The 16,971-nt window shown below is 39.0% G+C and overlaps 1 protein-coding gene and 1 non-coding gene across 2 annotated transcripts; one reads left to right on the top strand and one right to left on the bottom strand.

The window, feature by feature from the left end:
• The first annotated feature begins 3,546 nt into the window (after positions 1 to 3,546).
• On the top strand, positions 3,547 to 16,525 carry LOC138426044 (chorionic somatomammotropin hormone 2-like). Its single transcript, XM_069564679.2, has 5 exons — positions 3,547 to 3,601; positions 11,318 to 11,499; positions 13,663 to 13,770; positions 15,526 to 15,705; positions 16,334 to 16,525. The coding sequence occupies exons 1-5, from the start codon at positions 3,547 to 3,549 to the stop codon at positions 16,523 to 16,525; spliced, it is 717 nt and encodes a 238-aa protein (XP_069420780.2).
• Positions 8,712 to 8,822, bottom strand: LOC138426125 (U6 spliceosomal RNA). The gene has a single exon (XR_011251549.1). It is a non-coding gene; the product is annotated as a U6 spliceosomal RNA (small nuclear RNA).
• Positions 16,526 to 16,971: the final 446 nt, after the last annotated feature.

Raw genomic sequence — 16,971 nt, 5'->3', positions numbered from 1 at the left:
AAATCATTGCAGAGGGTGATTGCAGCCATGAAATTAAAAGATGCTTACTCCTTGGAAGGAAAGTTATGACCAAGCTACACAGCATATTAAAAATCACAGACATTACTTTGCCAACAAAGATTCGTCTAGTCAAGGCTGTGGTTCTTGCCGTGGTCATGTATGGATGTGAGTGTTGGCCTGTGAAGAAAGCTGAGTGCTGAAGAATGATGCTTTTGAACTGTGGTGTTGGAGAAGACTCTTGCGAGTACCTAGGACTGCAAGGAGATCCAACCAGTCCATTCGAAAGGAGATCAGTCCTGGGTGTTCTTTGGAAGAACTGATGCTAAAGCTGAAACTCCAATACTTTGGCCACCTCATGCGAAGAGTTGACTCATTGGAAGACTCTGATGCTGGGAGGGGTCAGGAGGAGAAGGGGACGACAGAGGATGAGATGGCTGGATGGCATCACTGACTCGATGGACGTGAGTTTGAGTGAACTCTGGGAGTTGGTGATGGACAGGGAGGCCTAGCATGTGGCAATTCATGGCGTCGGAAAGAGTTGGACATGACTGAGCTACTGAACTGAACTGAACTGATGGGACCAATTGCATGATTTTAGCTTTTTTGATATTGAATTTTAAGCTGACTTTTTCATTCTCCTCCGTCACCCTCATCGGAGGCTCTTCAGTTCCTCTTCACTTTCTGACATTAGAATTGTATCACTCACATATCTGATGTTGTTGATATTTCTTCCAGAAATCTTGATTCCTGCTTTTAGGTCTCATCCAGTGCAGCAATTCACATGACATGCTCTGCATATATGTTAAATCAGCAGGGTGACCATATTTAGCCTTGAAGGACTCCTTCACTAATTTTGAACCAGTTTATTGTTCCTTCTCTGCTTCTAACTGCTGCTTTTTGAACTGCATACAAGTTTCTCATAAGATGGGTAAGGTTGGTCAGGTATGCCCATTTCCTTAAGAATTTTCCTCTTTGTTATGATCCACACAGTCTGGTGAGGTCAATGAAGCAGATGTTTTACTGGAATTGCCTTGCTTTCTCTGTGTTCCAACAAATGTTGCCAATTTGATCTCTGGTTTCTCTGACTTTTCTAAACACAGCTTGAACATCTGGAAATTCTGGGTTCACATAATGCTGAAGCCCTACCTGGAGGATTTTGAGCATAACTTTATTAGCATGGGAGATGAGTGCACCTGTTCAGTGGCTTGAACATTCTTTAGTACTGCCCTTCTTGGGAATTGGGATGAGGATTGACCTCTTCCTGTCCTCTGGCCACAGCTGGCTTTTCCAAATTTTCTGACACATTGAGTAGGGGCACTTTAATAGCATCATCTTTGAGGATTTTAACTAGCTTTGCTGGAATTCTATCACCTCCAATAGCTTTATGGGCAGCAGTGCTTCTTAAGACCCACTTGACTTCACATTCTAGAATGTCTGGCTCAGAGTTAGAAACTACACCATTGTGATTATCTGGGTCATTAACATATATATATATATATATATATATATATATATATATATATATATATTTGTATAGTTCTTTTGTGTACTTTTCCCATCTCTTCTTGGTCTATTTGGCTTTATTAAATCTCAAAATATCAAAGAGTCAAAGTGGTCTTGAGAAAGAAGAACAAAATTTGAGACCATGGTTGCTGATTTCCAATATATTAGAAAGCTATAGTAATCAAAACAGAATGATTTGCTTCTGGCTCGAAAACAGACACATAGATCAATAGAGTACAACAACGAAGCCAAAAAGAAATGCACACCCATATATTGTTGGTTAGCTTATGAAAAAGGAGCCAAGAATATCCAGTGAGGAAAGGACACTTTTCAAAATGGCCCTGGGAAAACTGGAGAGTCCTATGAAAAAAATGAAACTGTACCCCTGTCTTTTACCATACAAAAAAATCAACTAAAAAGGGATTAAAAAGTTGAACATAAGACTTGAAGTGATTAAACCCCTAGAAGAAGACATTGAGGTAATCTTCTTGCCATCAGTCTTTGCAATGAGGTTTTGGGTTTCACAGCAAAAGCAAAGGCAACAACTGTCAAAACAAACAAATGAAATCAATCAAACACCAAAGAAAGGAACATCAAGAAAATCAAATGGCAATTTACAGATTGACAGAAGATATTTCCAAATCATATATTTGATAAGGGCTTAATATCCAAAAATACATGAGATATACAACTCAAGGGCAAAAAACACTAAATAATTCAAAATTTTAATGGAGTGTAAGAAAAGTAAGAGTCTCAATAAATCTGAATATTAGACTGTAGATGAGAGACACAGCAAGGTTTTCCTTCTAGAACAATAAAAGCCTGTGCCTTCCTGGCATTACTTTCTTCATCTCCACTCACTTGTTTGACAATACAGTTCAATGTGCACATTCTTCAGTCGGTAGCAATCACCCCACTGTGAGCTGTAATATGTACTAACAGCCCCACTGGGGGAAAAAAATCCTAATATTTGCATATTTACTAATGAGGCATATCAAAAGGAAGGTAATTTCCAGAGTTTACCACACCATTGTTTTCTATATTTCATTTCAAAATTGAGCTACCTAGTAATGAAAATGAGTTAAGAGACCTCAATAATTTATAGATAGAAAATCATTTTAAATGGGAGAATTAATGGATTATAATTTGGGGGTAATTTATTACTACTGTTGTAACTGTAGTCCTTTTGGTTCTCTACTGCATCCATTAATAGTTTATTATAAATATTAATATCAACAAGGACTGCTGCTGCTGCTGCTGCTGCTGCTGCTGCTGCATCGCTTCAGTCATGTCCGACTCTGTGCGACCCCATAGACAGCAGCCCACCAGGCTCCTCTTTCCCTGGGATTCTCTAGGCAAGAACACTGGAGTGGGTTGCCATTTCCTTCTCCAATGCATGAAAGTGAAAAGTGAAAGTGAAGTCACTCAGTTGTGTCTGACTGTCAGGGACCTCATGGACTGAAGCCGACCATGGGATTTTCAGGCAAGAGTACGAGAGTGGGTTGCCATTGCCTACTAAAGTTATAGTGAATAGAGAAAGACATAGAATGTATTAGGCAAGAAGTGAAAGTATGGGAAGTCAGCAATGGTAGTAAAGTAAAGGGCAGTATTGCCTTGAGAGGAAGGAAGGTTCTCAAAATTTCTTGAAACACGAAGATTGAGCCAGATGTGAGAAATTAGCCTAATTTGTAAAGCAGAAACTCTACCAGAAGAAATTTAAGTTCATAAAACATTATGATGCTAAAACCCAAAATGTAGACAGAGAATAGGGTAGGGTCGGGTATAAAGACATTCAAAATTCTCCATTGCTTAGTGCATCAGGCACTCAAGGACCACCCTCACTGAAGTCTTTCTCTATTGCTCAACTTACAGGTACCAGCATGGAGAAAAGCACTTCTCCACAGGCAGTAGTACCCTAGTTTTATGGCCTCAAGGCTTTCTTTAAGAAGCATCCCATGTAGCATATTTCCTCCATCCCATCCCATTAGGCTGACTCCCCATGGTCAACAGGAGTCCTCACCCTGGGATTATTCTGCAATCCCCATGGCTCGAGCTCCCAGCTTCCGTGGACACCAGTGGACTTACAACCCTGTCCGAGGTATGAAAGGCTGCAGCATGGCTTGTCTATGTGGTTCTCACTCCGTTCAGACTGTCCCAGATTAGTGAGTTCACTCCCCAACTGCTTCAAATGCCTCCCCCGTCCCAGTGGATGGCCATGGATGCGGGGATCTCTCCCAGAGCTTCAGCTCCCTCATCCCTGGGTGCAGGCTGGTCGCCTTGGTCTCCTCCTTCTTTCCCCTTCCTACTGTCCCTTCATTCCTTTCTCCTATGAAATTCTATACGGATCCGGATATTCCTTCTCAGTACTCAGGGAGTCCTGCCAGTATTCACTTGGTCTTTTGTGAGAACTGCTGCATCTTTGGACATTCTTGATGCATCCATGGAGAGAGGTGTACCCCACTTCCACCTACCCCTCCATCATCTTGTGCATGTATTATAAACGAGTTTCCCTTTCTATTTAGTAACACTGTCATCACCACACACGTTTAACTTTTGCTTTTTGAGGAGAACACAGGTAAGTTCCACTCTCTTCAGGTCAGTCGGCCATTCATCGTGTCCCTCTCTGTGTGACCCCAGGGACTGCAGCATGCCAGGCTTCTCTGTACATCCCTGACTCCCAGAGCTTGTTCAATCTCATGATTAGATCATGAAGCTCAAACTTAGATCCTCACCTTATTAATTTTTTATACAGGAAAATATGTAACCTTTAAAAATCTCTCCCTATTTGTCCTACCCTCCAGTCTTTGACAATCATTTTTCTACTCTGATTTCCTTTTTTTTTTTTTGAAACTCCTTATAGTTGAGATCATATGGTATTTGTCTTTCTCTGACTTAGTTTACTTAGTGTAATGCCCTCCAGTTTCATCTATGTAGCCACAAATGGAAGGATTTCTTTCTAATCTAATGGCTAAATAATATTTACCTATATATGTCATGTCACATTGTTTTAATCCAGTCACCTGTTGAAAGATACTCAGGTTTTGCCTATACCAAGTCTACTGTGAATAATGCTGCAATGAACATGGGAATACAGATCTCTCTTTGAGACAATTATTTCATTTCCTTTGATTACATATCCAAAAGTGGGATAATGGATCACATAAACGTTCTCTTTTAAATTTCTTGAATAACCTCCACAGTGTGTTTCCATGGGAGTTGCACCGGTATACATACCTCTCGATAGTACATAAGCACTCCTTTTTCTCCTCATCCTCAGTAACATTTGTCATTTCTTCCATTTTTGGTACTAGACATTCAAACAGGTAAATGGTGATATCTCTTGTGTTTTGATCTGCATTTCCTTTGATTATTAGTGATGCTGAGCATCTTGTCATATACCTTTTGATCGTCTATATGGCTTATTTGTGGGAAAATGTCTATTCTTTAAAGATGTAGCCTACCTTATGTTTACTATATTCCAATATGTGAAACTCAATTGCTTAGCTGTATATCAACAACAAACTATCAGAAATTGGAATAAATAGAAAACAATTCCATTCACTATTGCATCACAAAAAGATAAAACACTTAGAAATAAACTTAGGAAGGTGTTGAAAGATTTTATGCAAAACCTTTAAAACATTAATAAGAGAAATTTTAAAAGAGTTAAAGATATGTAAAGTTAGGTTGCCTATTCAATGTGTTTCTTGAGGTAGGATTTGCATTTCTATAAACTTCCCTCTTAGAACTGCTTTTGTTGTATCCTATAGGTTTTAGATCATCATGTTTTCATTGTTCTTTGTTTCTAAGAATGTTTTGATTTCCCTTATTTCTATACTAATCTGTTCATTATTTAGAAATGTATTGTTTAATCTACATGTGTTTGTGTTCTTTATAGTTTGTTGGTTTTTTCCTATAATCGATATCTAGTATGATAGTACTCTTGCCTGGAAAATCCCTTGGATGTAGGAGCCTGGTAGGCTGCAGTCCATGGGGTTGCCAAGAGTCGGACACGACTGAGCGACTTCACTTTCAGTTTTCACTTTCATGCATTGGAGAAGGAAATAGCAACCCACTCCAGTGTTCTTGCCTGGAGAATCCCAGGGACAGAGGAGCCTGGTGGGCTGCCGCCAGTGGGGCCGCACAGAGTCAAACACGACTGAAGCAACTTAGCAGCAGTAGCAGTATCATAGTGTTGTGGTCAGAGAAAATTCTTGATATAATTACAATTTCCTTAAATGTACTGAGGTTTGATTTGTGACCCAAGATGAGGAGAATGTTCCGTGTGCACTTGAGAAAAGAGTGTATTCTTTTGCATTTGGATGGAATGTGTAAAGATATCAATTAGGTCTGTTTGCTCTAATATTTCCTTTTGGGATTATGTTTCTTTATTAATTTTCTGTTTTATTGATCTGTCCATTGGTACAGGTGTGGTGTTAACATGCCCTACTATTATTGTGTTACTGTTAATTTCGCCTTTTTTGTCAGTTAGTGTTTACCTTATGTATTGAGGTGCTCTTATGTAGGGTACATAAATAGTTAACATTGTTATACCTTTTTCTTGGACTGATCCCATGATCATTTGGTAGTGTCCTTCTTAATCTCTTATAATAGTTTTGATTTTAAGGTCTATTTTTTCTGATATGAGAATTGCCAATCCAGCAATTTTTGATTTCCACTTGCATGGAATATCTTTTTCCATCCTCTCATTTTCAGTCTGTATGTGTCTCTAGGACTGAAGTGGGTCTATTGTAGACAGCATATATATGGTTCTTGTTTTTGTATCCATTCAGCCAGTCTGTGTCTTTGGTGAAAATTGAGGATAATAGCAAATAAGACAACTGATAAAGGATTACTTACCAAAATACAGTTATCAAAAGCAAAGGCAAGAACTGCAAAAATAAACTAGTGAGACCACATCAAACTCAAAACCTTCTGCATAGTAAAAGAAGTCATCAATAAAACGAAATGACAACCTATGGAATGAAAAAAAAATTATTTTCAAATCACATATTTGGTAAGGGCTTTGTATCCAAGTATATATAAGAGACTCATGCAACTCAGTTTTGAAAGAAATCAAACAACCCAAATTATTAAATGAGCAGAGGAAGAGTAAGCCTTTTGAAAAATCTGAAGAGTAGACTGTAGATGAGAGACACTGTAAGTTTTTCCTTCCAGAACAAAAGCCTGTGTCTTCCTGGCATTGCATTTTTTATCTCCAATCACCTGTTTGGTGATTGGAGTTCACAGCATACATTCTTCATTCAATAGCTATCACTCTACAGTGAGCTATATGTGCTCAGAATAGCCATATTAACTATAACAAACTAATTATTACATACTTAATCTTGTGGCATCTAAATTCCAAGGTGATTTTCAGAATTTTCTACCCCATTGTTTTCTGTATTCTATTTCAAAATTGAAACACCTAGTATGGAAAAAATTAGTAGGGGACCTCAATAATACATGGACAGAAAGTCAGTTAAAACTGGGAGCACTACTGGATTATATTTGGGGGGAATGTATTATTACTAATACTATTACAATTTTCTTCCCTTTAATTCTCTGCAATACTAGTAGATATTTATTTAAAATAGTAATACCAGTATAGAGGCACATAGTACTCACATTACAGTAGATTGAGAAAGACAAAGCTTATGAGGCAGGATGTGAAATCACAGAAAATTATCAACAGTATCATAACAAGGGGGAGGACTGACTAGAAAAAGCAGAGTTCTCTAATTTTTTGGAGACAACACAAGCAAGCAAGATGTGAGCCAACCAGCTTAAACTGTGCATCAGAAACTGCACCAGAAAGAAAATGAAGTTCATAAAAATATGCTGATGCTAAATGCCAAAATCCAGGCAGTAAGAGAATAGGGTAGGGTTTATGTAGACGCTGAAAAACTACTCAGAGAGGTAGACATGGAAGCAAATACACTAATGAGCATCAGAAAAATCAAAGCACAAAAGGGTCTGAAAATAAATCATAAAGAGACTTGTTAGTCTGATCAAAAGAATAAGAGAATCAAATTAGAAAACCAAAATATAAAGACTTGTGCACATGATAGACCCAGAGAATGCTCAGCAGAGAAAATTTCGGCCTTAGTGATCAGCGAACAGAAGCCTTTAGCATCTAAAACAGACAGATGAATGGATGAGAAAGCTGTGGTACATATACACAATGGAGTATTACTCAGCCATTAAAAAGAATTCATTTGAATCAGTTCTGATGAGATGGATGAAACTGGAGCCGATTATACAGAGTGAAGTAAGCCAGAAAGAAAAACACCAATACAGTATGCTAACACATATATATGGAATTTAGAAAGATGGCAACGACGACCCTGTATGCAAGACAGGAAAAAAGACACAGATGTGTATAACGAACTTTTGGACTCAGAGGGAGAGGGAGAGGGTGGGATGATTTGGGAGAATGACATTCTAACATGTATCCTATCATGTAAGAATTGAATCGCCAGTCTATGTCTGACGCAGGATACAGCATGCTTGGGGCTGGTGCATGGGGTTGACCCACAGAGATGTTTTGGGGAGGGAGGTGGGAGGGGGGTTCATGTTTGGGAATGCATGTAAGAATTAAAGATTTTAAAATTAAAAAAATAAAAAACCCAAAAAAATCACCTAAGCACAATAATAAAAAATATAAAATAAAATAAAATATTTAAGTCAACAAAAAATAGCCATCAATGTAATGAATAAAACAATTACGTGATTAAAAATTTAAAAAAATAAAAAATTAAAAAAAAAAAAAAACCCTAGGCAGGACTCAAGACTGCACTTCTGAGAACAGACTCAGTTACAAAGTTTGGGCACTATAGCACCTAAAAGCGAACACAGACAAGGATTATATCTTGCTATGACACTGAATCAAGACAGTAGTGTTTGTTAGTTTACTTTTCTCATTCAACTATAACGTTAATGAATCACTAACCAATGATAATTGACACCACCAGTTTCCAGTCAGAACTCTTTAGTCATACAATGGATATGTGAACCTGTTATATTATCCCTAATAACAGTTTTTATAATTAAAATTATTGATGTATAATTGAAGGGGACTTGCTTTACAATACTGTACTGCTTTCGGCCAAACATCAGCATGAATCGGCCATAGGTATGCCTACGTCCTCTGCTCTTGAATCTCCTTGCCACCTTCCTTCCCATCCCAACCCTCGAAGCTGTTACAGGAAAATATGGAAGACTTCACAAATTTGTGTGTCATCCTTGGGCAGGGGCCATGCTAGTCTACTCAGTATTATTCCAATTTTTAAATATATGCGCTATCAAGGCAAACACATGAATAAGAATTGGCGGAATGTCATGGAAACATGTGTAATATCACATAAGAAATGAATCGCCAGTCCAGGTTCGATACAGGATCCTTAGGCTGGTGTACTGGGATGACCCGGAGGGATGGTATGGAGAGGGAAGTGGGTGGAGGTTCAGGATGGGGAATACGTGTACATCGGTGGCAGATTCATGGTGATGTGTGGCAGAACCAATACAATATTGTAAAGTAATTAGCCTCCAATTAAAATAAATAAATTTAAATTTAAATAAATTTTTGAGATAAAATATTAAAAAAACAATTTAACAGAAAAAATAATATAGTTAGTCATCTACCAATAAATGATCAATTACATTAGGAATTAGGGTATTCTGCTATATTTACTGCCTCTTATAAAATCGCATTTATAAGGTCCAAAGTTTCATAAAGGAATTAAGCATATATTTATGCATAGCTTATGGATACATGCACCAAAATACATGCACACAAATATGTTTATGTTATATAAGCTATTATCCTCTTTGCCTGTCACAATAAGCTCTTTAGTTGATGAGAGAGATAGTTCCAAATTTCTCCAACTTATAAGTCTCCTTTTTGAGAACCATTTCTTTTATTTTCATCACCTAATTTTAAATAACCATTTTATTCTTATCATGCCCCTTTAAAATAACTAAAAGCAGAGAAAACCTAGCAAATGCTAATATCTTATCCTTAATTAAATTACCACTCTTCTAATAAATTGGTCTTCCCTGGTGGCTCAGAGGTTAAAGCGTCTACCTCCAATGTGGGAGACCCCAGGTTCGATCCCTGGGTCGGGAAGATCACCTGGAGAAGGAAATGGCAACCCTGTCCAGTATTCTTGCCTGGAGAATCCCATGGACTGAGGAGCCTGGTGGGCTGCAGTCCACGAGGTCACCAAGAATTGGACACAACTGAGTGACTTTACTTACTTAGTTACTCTGATAAATTGGAAAAAGAATGATGTTCAGATCTCATTCAGGAGGATAAAATCTCTATTTTATCAGTTCTCATGTCCAAACTCAATTCTTGCTCACTTCAGTCTTAAATTCTGCTTACTTACAAAGGACGCACAGGAAAAGTAATATTAAAATCATGCTAGCAAGAGTCTATGATTTTATGCTTCTGTTGGCCAAAGGTAGGGCCAGGAGTAATTTCTGAAATATTGCAATACCTCACGGAAGCATGAAGGTCTAGTTCTGCTGTCAAAGAGGAGATGTTTGGAAATGGTTCAGAAACTAAGCCCCATGGGTTGTCAGGATGTACTCCCGACCAGACAGGTAAATTTTGTCCCTACAACGTCAACGTCAGGAAGAGACAGGCCTTGTTTTCAGAGCCAATGACGTTGTCTTGGGTGTTGACCAGGTAATATTCTTGTATTACAATTTGGAGATTTATTTGTTATTTTCTCGAAGAAACAAACATAATGAGAGGATTAAAGATGCATAAAAGTAGAAGAGCTGTCAAGGTGTCTAGGAGAAAAGCTAGCCAGGAGAACCAGGCCCCCACACTGATAATTGTCAGAGACTGTAACAGTGAGTGTTTTATAGACAGAGCAGAACAAGTGGATAAACCAATGTTCTAGGGTCACTTTGTTTTGCAGTCAAAGACAAAATATTTTCCTCTTTAAGGACAGTCATCACAGCTCCTGCTGTGGTCCTGGTTACACACATGCAGACCGAGGGCCCACTGGCATGTGTGATGTGACATCAGGAAGTGGACAGACGAGAGTGTATTGGTGCCCAGTCACCAGCATCTGCTAATAATGGGACCTGGGGAAAATTACTTGCCCTCTCCAATTCATCACATCTTCATTAACATAACTTGATGATCATAGTGAAGATTAAGGCTATCTCAGAGGGTTCCTGTGAAACACAAATTTTAAGATGTTTTAAAGCTTTTGGGAAAGTATCAAAGACATGCATGGGGTTACAAAGGTGAGTGAGCAGATCCAAGGTACAGTATCCTTTTTCTCTTAGTATTCTCTCTGTACTCAATAATAGTTATCAGTCAGTCTCGTGTTTACTCTTACCCCAGTGTGATGGTATACCACAGATAAACTGGACTTTTCTTGTCATTTCAGTGTCTAAAATTCAAGCATTAGTCAATGTAGAGTAAAAAATTGCAAACTCCTAGAGGGCCTTGCTGTTCAGAGTCTGGAGAGTCCCAACATTAAACTGTCTTAAAAGAATGGCCTAAATACTCTGGCTCAGAATTAAGTTCCAAATGTTTGCAGAGCACAGAAGTACTTCTGGGAGCAATTCAAAAATACAGGAAGTAACCTATTTCTCCAACTATCTATCTGTGCAAATATCATCATCCATGTGAATTTACACAGAAGGCACTCCTTCTTCCACACCCCAGCTTCTACAGCAGCAACTCCTGCTCACAGCAAGAGGGAAAGAGAAGGCTTCCTTCCACAGGATGGATTTGCTAACCTCAGGTGACTAGATCATCTCAGAATGGCTCATGGTTCTATTTAAACAGGGTCCTGCCTGCTGCTACTGCTGGTCATGTCAAATCTGCTCCTGTGCCAAGGCAACCCGTGCCCCTCCTGCGGTCCTGACGTGTTTGCCACCTCCCTGAGATCCCGTACAGACTTGTTTATCAATGCCACCTGGCTGTCCCACGAGTTCCATTACGTTTCCTCAGTAATGTTCAAGGAGTTTGTAAGTACTATGATAGTGGTGCTTTAGTTGCTAAATCGTGTCCGACTCTTGTGACCCCATGGACTGTAGGCCACCAGGCTCCTAGAAGGAAACTTCCCCTAAGTGACGGGGCTAGACTATCCTTTAAACAAGAAGGCTGCAGAAGCACACTCTCTCGGTCAAAGAAGCCGTCAGTTCATAAGATGTGGAAATGGAAGAAAGGATCAGTTTTGTGAAATCTCAAAGTTTCCTAAGAAGTGCAATAAATTGTTCAATTTCCTTTCATTCATTTTCTTTTTTAAATAAGCAAAATAAATGATTTTGTATTTGTCAGGTAGGAATGCCAGAAAAGACTCTGAGGAATAAACAACAGAAATTTATTTCCTCACAGTCTGGGGGCTAGAAGTCCCAGATCAGGGTGCCAGCAAGGTGAGGTTCTGGTAAGGACTCTTTCTTCCCAGGCTGGCTTCTCTGTGAGTCCTCACAAAGGGTCGGGGTGGGGAAGAGAGATAGAGGAAAAGACACAGAGACACAGAGAGAATTCTCTGGTGTTTCGCTTCGTGAAGACACTAAACCTATTGGATGAGTGTTCCACCCTAAGAGCTCATTTACCACTAATGGGCTTCACTGGTGGCTCAGATGGTAAAGAATCTGCGTGCAATGTGAGAGACTTGGGTTCTATCCCTGGCTCTGGAAGATTCCCTGGAGAAGGGAACGGCAAGCCGCTCCAGTATTCTTGCCTGAGAAATCCCATGGACAGAGGAATCTGGTGAGCTATAGAGCATGGGATCCCAAAAAGTCAGAACCCTTTTCGAAACATAGTACTTTGGCAGTTAGGTCTCTAACACATGAATCTTAAGAATACCCATTCAGTCCACAATACTACCTGACACAAAGCACTTTTAGGTGGGACTGAGGAAAGGAAGCATATTGATTTTCTGGTCCTTCAAGGTCTCCATGGGCTTTCTTCCCCAGGCTCAGAGTAAATAGCCAATAAATGAGAACTGCTCTGCAGTGTGAAGGCAATGACAACCCACTCCAGTACTCTTGCCTGGAAAATCCCATGGAGTGAGGAGCCTGGTGTGCTTCAGTATATGGAGTCGCTAAGAGTCGGACACAACTGAGCGAAATTCATTTTCACTTTTCACTTTCATGCATTTGAGAAGGAAATAGCAACCCACTCTAGTGTTCTTTCCCGGAGAATGCCAGGGACGGGGGAGCCTGGTGGGCTGCCGTCTATGGGATGGTACAGAGTTGGACACGACTGAAGCAACTCAACAGCAGCAGCAGCAGCTTTGCAGTGAACTGGGTGATGGAACATGTTAAACAAAGCTGAATTCTGGTCACAAAAATGAAAACTTTTAGTTTTATAAAGCTACAAATTTTTGTTTTAAGATTTTCAGTGAATAGGTTTCCAGCTACAATAGAAGGGGTGTTCACAACTGGAAACAATTATTCGTTTTCAGAGGAAGGTATTTGAAAGTTGTATGTTACTTCTTTTAGGTCAATCAGGGAGCACACAGTAGAGCAGACAGCTAATAAAAGGCGGTGCTAAAGGTTGCTATTAAATTCACGCAGTTCTTTTTACTCACTAGATTTCCTTTTATCCTCCATTTTGACTGTCCTTTTTCTTTTTCCAACTCTCCCAGGTAAACAAGAGATTAAATGGTTAAATATAGGTGCATGGATGCATTCTAAGTCACTTCAGTTGTGTCCAGTCCTTGCAATCCTACTGACTATAGCACAACAGGCTCCTCTGTCCATAGGACTGGCCAGGCAAGAATACTGGAGTACGCTGCTGTACCCTCTTGCAAGGGATGCTCCTCACCTAGAGATCAAACCTGAGTCTTGTTATATCTCTTGCATTGGCAGGAATATTCTTTACCACTACTGTCCCCTGGGAAGCACCAAATATTGGTACATATGTACTATATTTGGTTCAAATAGTAAAAAAAAAAAAAAAGATAATAAAACAGTAAGGGAAAATGTTAAATTTAGAAAAGTTATACGTAAAATCATTTTTTAGGTACAACGTACAGAAAAGTTTTAAAAGAATTACTTTCAAATTTTGTGACGACCCCCTGTTAAAAAAAAATTCACGTCTATCAAACATGTTAATGTTCTGTTAATGGGTTCATATAGTGAATGCCCAACAACAATAACTAATTGCCTGATCACTTTCAGAATGAAAAATATGCCCAGGGCAAACTGTACCATATCAATGCGACTGACAGCTGCCACACGAATTCCTTCCATTCTCCCGAAGATAGATATAAAGCCTACCAGCTGAACGTGAGTCTTTCACCTGGGTTTTTCACCGTTTCAGATGAGACAGTATGTAGGTTACCAGACGTCAGATCATTAGAGGTTATGGTAACTGCACATGCAGAAAAATGTGGAGGAACCGTAAGCAATTAATGAGAAATTATTTTACGCAGTTCATGTAGCATGAGCAAAATCAAGGGATGACTAAAGATTTGTAGTAGCAAGATGAATAACAGATCTATAAATTGTCCATGCAGACAACTTTAGTTCAACCAATGCATTAGGCACAGGATTGCAGCTATTATTCCTTATGAAAACAGGACATGAATAGGAATTTCCATGTGTAAAATATAAGATTGCAAAATTCATGAATATGTAAGAAACACACCACAGTTTTGAGTACTGCCTGTTACTAGTGACTCCTACTTCGGAATCCTATACCGCACCACCCAAGCCCTCGCATCTGCCTTTCACGGCTCTCCTGATTCTGCTTGTAATTCTCTGATATGTCCTTCATTTGTCATTCTCAATGACTCCTCTGTCACCTTTTATTCTTCATTTGTAAGTCTCCCCCACAATGGCCTATAAAACATTGCTTTGCTTCTCATGGCCGCAAAAATTGCCTCTGTTCTGAGACCACACAGTTAACATATCAAACCTCAATCATTTATTGCAGCTCCAAATTTTCCCAGTTATAATCTCTCCTTTCTGATTTCCTGCATTATCATTCCTCCTAACATTATTTAAAATATTTTCACTTGTATCCCCCCTTAAAATTCAATCTTCTCTCTCTACAACCTTCTTAATAATACCAGCATTCTTTTCCTCTGTTAAGCTCACTAATAATGAGGGTGAACAAGTAAAGAAAAAAGGACAAAGAGGAAGAAGAGGAGGGATTGTTCAATAAGCTTAAATTTAAAGTTTATTGAGAGTTATTACATGGCCTCACATTTTACTAAGCACTTTCTGTGCATTACTATATTTAATCCTATTCAGTTTTCTATTCTTTGCCAGTAAAACAGTTCATGGCTGTAAAGAAATCAAGCATATTAACTAGAGATCTTCAGGCCCCAGGATTTTCAGGCTCGATTCTGCTAGTAGTACTGAACTAGGGGGGAAACCCTCCATTGTGAATCCCACTGATGCTATTACTAAAAACAAGGTTGTGCCATTTTCTGCCCGGATACATGTCAACAAAACAGACTCTTCTGAGTCAGCAGGGGGCTGGTGTCAGGATCAGCTGAGGAGAGAAGCCTGTTTAGGAATGTCATGTCTTCTTCCTTGTCTCTTTGTTGTAATATCATAAAACAATTACCAATCAAAAATCAATACAAAGACTCATCAGATTCATTAATACGAATGAATCACTGGGTGACAATGACGTGGGCACAGGTGGAATCCCTCTTTCCTGGGTTAGGCACTGCAGGCATGTACTGACTTGCCATAAATACTTAGATTCTCTCACGCAAATATACAAACATAAAAGAAATCACTGAGTGGTGGTAGATTTTCAGAGGAAAAAAGAAAACTCTCCATGTTATAAATTAGAACGCATCAGAAGAATCAGTTCCTAAAATAACCTAGATTTTTATATTTCAGCAAAGTGTGAACTAACAGCTTACCTTTTATACTTTTGCAACTTTTACTACCTTCAAAAGTCTCTGCATGCACATAGGAATAACCAAAAGCTTTTTAGGTCAGCTGCTCTGAGCAAAGATCACATGTTACCAAAACCACTGAATTATGATTATTTTAATGAGACTGTTTCTTATGGTGGCTTAGAATGAAGACCTTAGTAAGTGGACACTCGTGTTACTATACTCCTGGAATAAGCCTCTGTATCATCTGGTCATGGAGCTGCCAAGTATGAGAGAATTGTCAGAGACTTTCTTATCAAGCGCCAGGAAGATGGAGACCATGTCAGACAAACTTCAAGCATTCATAGAAAGTCATTTCAGGAAGGTGAGCATCCTGCAGAGGGCTTTCTTGCTTTCTTCATGAATGAAAGAGGTGACCTCTGTAATGCATCAGGATTTGGAAATATCTCATTTGATAAGAAAAAATTCATGACTTCTATATGCTAGACTGCTACTACATAAAGCAGGAGCCTAGTCATTCATAGTGATATACTCTACTGTAAAGGAATCAGAATTTCACTGCAATTTTTAACATGGGCAGCCTTCCCTGCATTGCACACAATTTCACCAAAAGCTTTCCTCTTCCTGGGCACAGGTGGTTGAAATATTTTCAAGAGTAATAGCACTAGAGAACTGAATTTCCAAGATCAGCATTTTTCGTTAAAGTAACCCAGGACATATGCTATTGAAGTCCCACTTGTCTTCTTCCTCTGTTCTCCTCAAATCAACGGACGTGAGTGGGAAGGAAGAAAAGAGAAATTTAAAACTAAACTGGAGTATCGTATCTATGTTTTAGATTTCTCATAGTTTTCTCATAAGCTGGCTCCAAAATCCATGTATAGAGAGTTTTATATTGATATGTCTTCCCCAAATCTTTATTTGATAATTAGAAGAAAAAAGATAAGCAAATAGTAATAAAATGCATAAGAAGTCATTATCATTTGGGTATTTAGATTATTGCTGCAGTCCTGCAGACTATGCACGATGCTGACAGTAGCTGGTCAAGACTCCCATCCCTGACGTCCAGCGATGAAGATATGCGTCATTCTGAATTGTATAACCTGTTCCACTGCCTGTACAGGGATGCAGGTAAAGTTGACACGTACATCAAGATCCTGGCGTGCCGAACCCGAGGAACGTGCTAAATCCACAGACATCCCATCCAGCTCTGAGGTGGTCGTAATGATCTATCCCATAGCAAGCTTCTTTGAAATTTACAGCTTTTTAATGCATGCTCTGTAATGGGTCTCCTCCTAAAAAATAAACACAGACTCTTTAGAGTGTCAAAACCTAAGGGGGCAATTTCTTAACATTTCTTATCTTCCCTTAAGAGTAAATCAAAAGAAAATCCATCCCTACAATTGAGAGAATGAAGCGCCTATTAAAATTAGTCACAAATAGCAGAACCCGTCATTACAAAGAAGACCATTAAGAGATTACTTAAGAATCACAGGCATTATTCTGGGTCAAGTTATTAGCATCAAAGAATTAGACAATTCCTCATGGTTCTGGTCACTCTACCAAGAAGACTGAATTCTCAGGATTCTTTATGAAAGCCAGACACAAACTGTCACCATCTATCTCAGTGTTA

The sequence above is a fragment of the Ovis canadensis genome, chromosome 20 (genome assembly GCF_042477335.2).
Source record: "Ovis canadensis isolate MfBH-ARS-UI-01 breed Bighorn chromosome 20, ARS-UI_OviCan_v2, whole genome shotgun sequence".
Lineage (NCBI taxonomy): Eukaryota > Metazoa > Chordata > Mammalia > Artiodactyla > Bovidae > Ovis > Ovis canadensis.
The sequence above is the reverse complement of the archived record's forward strand: the minus strand, read 5'-3'. Positions and strand labels throughout refer to the sequence as shown.

Bases quoted from the DNA above. Each gene is read 5' to 3' on its own strand.
- LOC138426044 (XM_069564679.2), top strand. From the start codon at position 3,547: ATGGCTCGAGCTCCCAGCTTCCGTGGACACCAGTGGACTTACAACCCT. The intron at 11,500-13,662 runs GTAAGTACTATG...GATCACTTTCAG, and splicing joins CAGTAATGTTCAAGGAGTTT to AATGAAAAATATGCCCAGGG. The intron at 13,771-15,525 runs GTGAGTCTTTCA...ATGGTGGCTTAG, and splicing joins ATAAAGCCTACCAGCTGAAC to AATGAAGACCTTAGTAAGTG.